The 9,494-nt window shown below is 39.0% G+C and overlaps 1 protein-coding gene across 1 annotated transcript; it reads right to left on the bottom strand.

Moving 5' to 3' along the window:
- Positions 1-610: 610 nt before the first annotated feature.
- On the bottom strand, positions 611-2,133 carry LOC114504065 (olfactory receptor 18-like). The gene has a single exon (XM_028521715.2). It carries the CDS (start codon positions 2,014-2,016, stop codon positions 1,186-1,188), a length of 831 nt encoding a protein of 276 aa, XP_028377516.2. The 5' UTR covers positions 2,017-2,133; the 3' UTR covers positions 611-1,185.
- Between the last annotated feature and the right edge of the window lie 7,361 nt (positions 2,134-9,494).

The following is a 9,494-nucleotide window of genomic DNA, read 5'->3' as shown; positions in this document are numbered from 1 at the left end:
CAATTTAAAAATGGGCAAAAGACATGAACAGACACTTCTCCAAGGAGGACATACACAGAGCCCAGAGACATACAAAAAGATGTTCAGCATCACTAGCCATCAAAGAGATGTAAATTAAAACTACAATGAGATACCACAGTGACCATGGTCAGAATGGCCATCATAAACAAATCAACAAACAGGTGTTGGAGAGGATGTGGAGAAAAGGGAATCCTAGTGCACTGTTGGTGGGAATGCAGACTGGTGCAGCCACTGTGGAAAATAGTATGGAATTTTCTCAGAAAACTAAAAATGGAACTGCCTTTTGACCTGGCTATTCCACCATTGGGATTATATTCTAAGAACCTTCAAACACCAATCCATAAGAATCTATACACCCCAATGTTCATAGCAGTACAATTTACAATAGCCAAGTGCTGGAAGCAACCTGAGTGCCCATCAGTAAATGAATGGATCAAAAAACTATGGTACATTTACACAATGGAATACCATGCAGTAGAAAGATAGAAGGAGCTCCTACCCTTTGTGACAGCATGGTTGGAAATGGAAAGCATTATGCTAAGTGAAATATGCCAGGCAGTGAATTATTTTATTGTTGTTCAAGAACTGGACTTGAACAACAATAAAATAATTTTAAAAATCATTATGCTCTTTTCACTCTCCAATCCAATTAAATCTTCCTGTATGGTGATGGAACTGAGGCATGAAGATTTTTAAAGCTCATCTGATGCTTCCAATAGGAAGTCTAAATTGTGGCTCAGTGACCTGCACTAATCACAACCTGCACTAATACATTCGTTTGAAGACAAAGTTTTATGAAAAAATAGACATGGACAGTGAAAATGGTTGAGAATCATATATACATATACATACACATTAATAGGGAGTTGTGAATTTTTACAGGATGCCTGGATCTTAGACAACAAATACAGAAGATTCCATAGTTGTAATAGTATTCAATTGTGAGGTGATTTCTGACATACTTAGGATCCCAGAATACTCCTTTAATCCCATTAAAGATGTGTCAAAATAAGCACTTTTCAGATACAATAGATAAAGAGGAATGAAAACCATGAGCTACAAAAATCGTATAATCAAAGAGGTATGTTTGCCAATTCCAGATGTTGGGTTTGCAGTCATTTCCAATCCACAGACAAAAAACCCACAATGGCCCAAGTACTGAGACTAGGTTGTTCTGCTGAGGAGCCTCCACATGGCCCTCTTGATATCCTTGTTCCTCAGACTGTATATGAAAGGATTCAGCATGGGGGTGACCACAGCATACACCACAGAGGCCTCTGCACCCCTTCTGAAAGAATGTGAGACAGCAGAACTGAGGTACATGCCAAGCCCTGTTCCATAAAATAAACAAACAACTGACAGGTGGGAGCCACAGGTGGAGAAGGCCTTATACTTCCCCCTTGATGATGGGACTCTCAGAATAGAGGAAAGAATTTTACAGTAAGAGAAAAAGATCCCTGAGACTAGAATACTACCAAAGATGGCACCAATAAAATAGACTAATATTGTATTGGTAGAGTTATCATTACAAGCAAGGTTGAGGAGTTGTGGAGGGTCACAGAAAAAATGAGGAATTTCTGTATTTGTGCAAAAGGAAAGCTGTGATATCATCAAGCAGTGCAGTTGGGAGTCAAAAAGGCTGATCAAAAAAGACACCAGAACCAACAGGCTACAGAGGCGAGGGTTCATGATGACTGGGTAGTGCAGGGGATAACAAATAGCTACAAACCGATCATAGGCCATCACAGATAGGAGTACACTGTCCAAACACCCAAAAAAATAAAAAGAAGACAATTGAATCAGGCAGCCAGCATAGGAAATGACTCTGCTGTGAGTTTGAATGTCCCAAATCACCTTTGGCATGGTGGTAGAAGTAAAGCCAATGTCAGCCATAGACAGGATGGAGAGGAAGAAGTACATGGGAGTGTGGAGGTGAGAGTCAGAGGCAATGGTCAGGATGATGAGCAGGTTCCCCAGCATGGTCACCAGGTACATGGACAGGAAGAGGCTGAAAGTTAGAGGCTGAAGTTCTGGATGAGCTGAGAACCCCAGAAGGAAGAATTCCAAGGTACCTGTGAGATTTTGTGGTTCCACATAGCAGAGACACCTTTTGGAAGATACATGAAGGTTGGTATATAGGAAATAAGCACATCAATGTGTCTGTATTTAGGCAGTTCATACATAAAGTATTCATACTTATGAACCATTCTCCTTTAGTAATACTTCTCAGTTATGACAAATAACCTTCTTAGAACTCTTTTCATATTAAATTTTTCTCCATTAACCTGTTACTACATGTATCACTTTGGAAAGAATGGGCTGAGGAAATTAGAGAAGTAAGGTTATTTAGAGATTCATAAATCCATAAACACAGTAACGTATCAGTCCCTTCCTGTGAAGGAAAGAAAAGGAATGAGAAACATCCTTCTTTCTTAAAGAAAAAAATTGTTCTTTATCATTGTCTTTAGTTCAAAGACACTAATAAGCAGTCAAACATATTTTATCCAAATGCAGTGCAATTAACTCCCTTGATTTGTGTTATTTATATATACCCTATAAGAGCTATGTAATAAAGTGTCTGACTTCATTTTTGTGTGTGTGATGTTTGGCTACTAATGGTTTTCAAACCACTCCTCTCTCTCTCTTCCCCTTCTGCAACATCTGGGCTAGCTGATAAGAAAGCCTTGACTCTTCAGTTATGAAATAAAAAAGTCATGCAGGTGTAATGTGCAGCATGGTGACTATAGTTAATAACAAACTAAAAATCAAAGGAAACCATCAACAAAATGAAGACAAGCCTCTGAATAGGAGAACATATTCACCAATGGTACACCTGGTAAGAGTTAATGTCTGAAATTTACAAAGAACTCCTACAACTCAACAACAAAAGAATAAACAATCCAATTTAAAAATGGGCAAAGGAGATGAATAGACATTTCTCCAAAGAGGACATACAGATGGCCAATAGACATATGAAAAGATGCTCAGCATCACTAATCATCAGAGAAATGCAAATTAAAACCACAATGAGATACCACTTCACACCTGTCAGAATGGCTATCATCAATACATCAACAAACAAGTGCTGGTGAGGATGCAAAGACAAAGGAATGCTGGTGCACTGTTGGTGAGAGTGCAGATTAGCACAACCACTATGGAAAACAGTGTGGGGATTCCTTAAGAAAAATTAAAAATGGAATGGTCTTGTGACCTAGCAATTCCACTTCTAGGTATATATCCAAAGAAACCGAAACACTAACTTGAAAGAATATTTGCACCTTTATGTTCATTGCAGCACTATTTACAACAACCAAGATTTGGGTGCAACCCAAGCACCCTTCAATAGATGAGTGGGTGGAAAAGTTGTGGTACATTTACACGGTAGAATACTACCCAGCATTAAAAAATGAAATCTTACCATTTGCCACAGCATGCAGGGACGTGGAGGGATGGACTCAGATGCTAAGTGAAATAAGTCAGACAGAGAAAGACAAACACCATATGATTTCACTTATATGTGGAATCTAGTGAACAAAATAAACTAACAAACTAGAAACATATTCATAGACACAGGGAACAGACTGACAGTTGACAGAGGGGAGGGTGGTTAGGGGACTGGGTGAAAAAGGTAAAGCGATTAAGAAGTACAGACTGGTAATTACACAATAGTCACAGAGATATAAACTATAGCATAGGGGATATAGTCAATAGTATCGTGATAACTATGTATGGGGCCAGGTGGGTACTTGAAATACTGGGGGAACTGCTCTGTAAAGTATATGATTTTCTAACCACAATGCAGTGCATCTGAAACTAACACAGAATAATACTGAATGTAAACTGTAATTGAAGAATAAAAAAAGATGTAGGAACTAGCCAGGAATGTTTGAGAAATAGTGGTATGCTGGAGCAAATTCTAGGAAAATTAAGCATATGTTCAAGTAAATAAGAATTTAATATTCATGTACATGCACAGGTTGTTTCTATACTTGCCTCATAAACTTCTTACCTTAGAATAATTCTTATTACTGATTGAATAACTATAGATTAAATATTCAAAATTTCAAACATTATTTGGAGAAAGGATATATAGATCCTAGTTTAATTCCAGTAGTCTTCTTTGTAAGTTAGAATAAAATTATTGAGCTTTTCTATACTGTTCATGTTATAAAATACATTTTAAAATAAAATTCCATGATAAAATAAAAAATATTATGTTTCATATTTAAAAGTTACTAAGAGAATAGATCTTAAAAGTTCTCATGACAATAAAGAAATTTTGTAACTGTGTATGGTGACAGATCTTAACTAGACTTATTGTGGTGATCATTTTGCAACATATACAAATACTGAATCATTCTGTTGTACATCTGAAACTAATATGATGTTACATGTCGACCATACCTTACTTTTCCGTAGACAAAGTGTTAGTATCCTTAATAAATATAAAAAGCTTTTACAAATTAATAAAAAATTAACGAAACATGAATAGTCAAGTCACAAAAGAAGAAATACAAGTAGGCAAAAATATAGAAAAAATCTTCAGCCTAACTAGGAAATATAAACAAATTAAATCGATACTATTTTTCACCTATCAACTTGACAAGGATTGTTAATACCCGGTGTTGACCAAGATACAAAAAAAGAGGTACTCTCAGTCAGTACTGATAGGGATACAAAGTGATTTTTCAGCATTTACTTAATTGTATGTTGATCATACCTCACTTTTTAAAAAAGGCCAGTTCCTCCCTTTTTGGTGACAGGGAAAGATTTGCATATGCAGGAACTCACTCTGAACCCACATCCTAACCACGATGGTTTTTGGATTGCTGTTTTTTTACTGTTGTTCGGTTACAGTTGTCCCGCCATTCTCTGCATTGCTTGCCCCCGCCCTGCCCACCACCTCCACACCATCAATCCCCAACCCATTGTCCATGCCCATGGGTCCTGTACCCAGATTTTTTTAAAGCCATTTTCCTTGACCTGTCATGGCATTTCAGACCAGCTTAGAAGGGCTGCTGTGCTATCTACAGACAGGGAGATCTTCATATTAGGATTAAAAGTTTTCATAGTCATATGTGTGTGGCATTTTTCAGCCTCAACATCCAAGCCCAATTTTGGGTGGCAGTCCATCCTATTTCTGTAGAGTGCCCACTACACTTGATGTAGTGAGTGGGACACTGAGATGATGACCACCACCATTACAAGTCTGTCTTTTCTTGCTCTGGTTTGGCTGCGTGACAGCAAGCATGCACTTTGAGCTACTCCCGGCTAGCAACCTTGCATTTTAGACAGTGCTGCACTGTGCTGCATTTGTTCAATCTTTCCAAGTCTTTCTTATGGATCTAACTGACCTGACTTAGAAGTTTCAATAATTACTTGGCTTTTAGAGACAAGACTATGAAATTGGATCTTTCCTTAATGTGGCCCGGGGTCTTGTGTCTCGAGCAGACATATCTGTATGGAGATGTCTTAGAATGAAGATGTGAATGACACTAGGGTCAGGGGAAAGATTCTTACCCTTATTTGGTTGTCTATTTCAACAAGGCATTGGCCCCTGTGGGTACTCAGGGAAACAGTATACCCTGTGCACAATATAGGTTAATTGGGTGGTTGCTCACAAAAGAGTAGTCATTAGAGAGAGAGAGACAGGGAGAAACAGAGAAAGAGAGAGAGTGGAAGGACAGAGAAGGGAAGGGAAACAAAGGGAAGGAGAGAGGAGGGGAGGGTCAGGATGGGAGTGGGAAGGAGAGGAGAGAAATGTACACATTATGTGCTATTTTGAGATCTACCCTCCTAAGAATAGAAAGCTCACAAGGACCTTTAAATATGTCTGCTGCTACAGTTTCCCATGCCTTTCTCTCAATAAAGATCTGAATCCTCAGGGTTTTAGAGAGAAACACCTACGGCATCTCTGTGTCACAGTGAATGGGTTAATTCAAACCTAATCTAAACATGAGGTACATAATCCATTATTGTGGAAGAATTCTCTAACCCTGAAGATACTGATTTGAGACTCTCTGGAGGAAGAAATTTAATATAAATAAATATGAATAGGATAGAGAGCACATCCCTTGAAGCATATCCAGTGATGAAAGGGAGAAGAGAAAAGAGAAGAGGAGGGGAGGGGAGGGGAGGGGAGGGGAGGGGAGAGAAACCTGGGTATGGGGAAGGAACAAAAAACAAACAAACAAAACTGAAACAGATGTATACAGTTTGACCCTATCGGAACCCCAGAATTTACTGAAAGAAATCATAAAACAAAAAATCAAAGTGTGGCGATTGGCTTTTGCATCTCTTCAACATGGTTCTGAATTAAGTTTAACATCAGCTGAAATGCACCGATTGGCATATTTTTATATCCTCAACAAATGCTGGGGACCCCAATAATTTTAACAAGGTATCCTTTATAATCTGAGGGAGGTTCTTGAACATAAAAATAAGGGGCAAACATGTATTCTTTGCCTTGACCATTGGAATTATTGTTTTGCCTGAATTTTGCATTGCAACAGTACCCATTGCCCCCCAGAAATCCCCTAATGGGCATGGATATTCTGACTAAATTAGAATTAAATGAATTATTTAGGCCTGCATAGGAAAACCTGCCCAGTTTTTCACCTTCTGCTGTGTCTCATTTACTTTACACAGGACATTTTACTTCTGACACCTCTGGTCACCAAATGTTTGTATGGGGCAAGGGGACCCATACCAAGCAATTCTCCACAACACCAGCTGGGTATCTAATTTAACTCGATTCTGACACTATCTGCCAGCAGTGTCAGATCCAATAGGTTAAGGGCTTAGTCACACAAAACCACTCTCCTCCTGACTTCAGATACCAACAGGAAGCAGTAGGTATCTGTGGGTCCCCAGTTTACCCACAACTGCAAATCAGAGGTTCTCACAATGCCCTCACTAGATTCAATTAGTCCAGAAGTCCTTCTGGAAGAGTTCTTGGAGGGAAATGACAGAATCTCATTCATTTCTTTAGTCACATGGACATTCCTGGGAGGGATGAAAGATCAAGCAAGAAAGACCACAATGTGTGTCAGACATGTTGTGTTCCTAAAAACTAACAATGGGTAATCAATATTTAACAGAATATATATATATATTCTGAAACAGAGGTATACAGAGATATATAGAGGTATACTTTCTAAATATATATTTGTTTGTTTTAGGTGCCTACTCTGTGCCAATCCTAGTGTGGATACTGAGGAATTAGAAATTAATGAGTCCCTGTCACTTCCCCACAGGCATTCTGCCTGAAGAGAGCTGAAAAGAGGGGGAAAAAAAGATTGAGTAGGTTGGCTGGGTGGGTATTTTTTTGGGGGGGGGGTCTATTTTAATTTTAACAGTTTATTTAACCCATTATCAAAAATAGTATAGTTTTGCCTTGAGTAGTTGGCTCAGTTTATTGGGCATCATCCCACAAACCATAAAGTTGCCAGTTGATTCCCAGTCACAGCACATGCCTGGGTTGGGGGTTCAGTCCCCAGTTGGGAGAGGGGGTACAAGAGGCTATAAATGTTTCTCTCCCTCTCTTTCTCTCTCCCTCCCCCTCTCTCAAAATAAATAAATAAAATCTTTTTTAAAAGTATAGTTTTACCAATATACACAATAGAGATATTCTACAGACTTTTCTTGCACTTCTTCACAATCCAGTATTTTAAATGGACAGCACATCTTAATTTGGACTAGCCACATTTCAAGAGCTCAATAGGTATGTGCACCTAACTTGTATGGAAAGACATTGCCCTGTGCCCTGTGTCCTGTGAATATAGTTTCACTGCTCAGATCCAAACCTCACTGCACCCTTTTATACCCCAGGACCTAGGTACTAATTAAGTAAGAACACTGTGCTCCTCTCCTCAATCCCAAAATAACAATCACGTGTACACCTCAACTGTGGGAGTATCATGCAGGTGAAAATTAAGGCTACATAACAGCACTGAGCCTGACACAAGGAAGCCTCGATAAAGTTTTGTGGTATTCTAGTTCCTTCCCCCAACACCATCATGAATATAATCAGAGCATCCAAGATATTCTGGAGTGCTTAGGAGATGGAGAAATCCGTTTCCTGCTCTGGTCTGGGCAAAGACTTGGGAAATTAGGAATGGCCGTGGAGAGGACCGGAATTCTGAATGAGAGTTCAAAATCCCCAACAGAAAAAAATGACATAAATTTCATAAGCCTCTGAGCTGCAACTTCACCTGTTAATGCCCTCTCACCTGGCTATCTCCATTGTCCCACTATCTTGATAATGAGGAGACAAGTTTCTCCATAATTCCTTTTCCATCCACCATCTGCCTTGGTACTCACTGGTTTCTGCTGTATCCCTGCTGGGCCATGACCTAGAAGTTTGGTAATGATAAGGGCCCAGGCTCTCTTTCCAGGACTGGCATGAGATAGACTCAGGCATGGATCTCCTGGTGCAGGTGGCAACTCTGGTAGGAACAGACACAGATATGAAGCTTACCTGGGACTGGCAGCCTGAAGGGCTGAAGGCCCTGGCTAATTATTTACTCCTGTATGGCCCTCAGAGCTCAATGTGCAGAGCTCATAATTAGCAAAATTGGTCCATGTTTTCCTAATCTCCAAGGACTTCCTAATATTAACAGAAGAGAAAAAGGAGAACAGTGAACATATTTAGAAGGATGTGGGACTTTCCTCTTCTCAGGAGAAAGCATATCTGTACACTTTGCTTCTTACTTCCATAATCAAGGATCTGAACATAGAATGCAGGCTCTTTTTTCCTTCAGGAAATGAAGGCTCCTTTTGGCTTCTATATCTGAAAATCAATTGCATTAATCATGTATATTAGAAAGAATTAGGCCTTCTTTAACAGGAATCCAAAACCATTTCTATTTTCTTAATTAAGATTTCTGTCTCTAAAAGAAACTTTCTATTTCCCTTCCTTAGGGACTTTTTAAAAAACCCTCACCCAAGGACTTATTGATTTTAGAGAGAAGGGAAGGGAGGGGAAAAGAGAGAGAAACATTGTAGTGAGAGATACATTGATTGGTTGCCTTTCATAGGCCCCTTAACCAGGCATTTCTTCTGGCCTGGAATTGAACTCACAGGCTTCCACTTTATGGGATGGTGCTCCAATCAACTGAGCCACACTGGCCAGAGCAAGGTGTTTTTTTAAGGGGCAAACAAATTATTTATTGAGGGTTTACTATCTGCAAAGTGCTCTTTGCAGCACTGTACATTTCCAATTTTTTTTCACTTTTTTCTTTTTTAATTGAATTTATTGGAGTGACATTGGTTAACAAAATTGTATAGGTTTAAGGTATATAGTTCTATACTATATCATCTGTATATTGTATTGTGTGTTCACCACCCCAAGTGAAGTTAGGAGTTTTTTCATTTTGTTTTGGGTTTTGTTTTTGGTGGGTTTGGGGTTTTGTGTTTGTTTGTTTGTTTGTTTGTTTGTTTTTGGTTGTTTGGGGGGGTTGTTTTGTTGTGTG

Source organism: Phyllostomus discolor, chromosome 8, assembly GCF_004126475.2.
Source record: "Phyllostomus discolor isolate MPI-MPIP mPhyDis1 chromosome 8, mPhyDis1.pri.v3, whole genome shotgun sequence".
Classification (NCBI taxonomy): domain Eukaryota; kingdom Metazoa; phylum Chordata; class Mammalia; order Chiroptera; family Phyllostomidae; genus Phyllostomus; species Phyllostomus discolor.
The sequence above is the reverse complement of the archived record's forward strand: the minus strand, read 5'-3'. Positions and strand labels throughout refer to the sequence as shown.

What these genes read in the sequence shown, in the direction of transcription:
- LOC114504065 (XM_028521715.2), bottom strand. Translation starts at nt 2,016, where the DNA reads ATGTACCTGGTGACCATGCTGGGGAACCTGCTCATCATCCTGACCATT.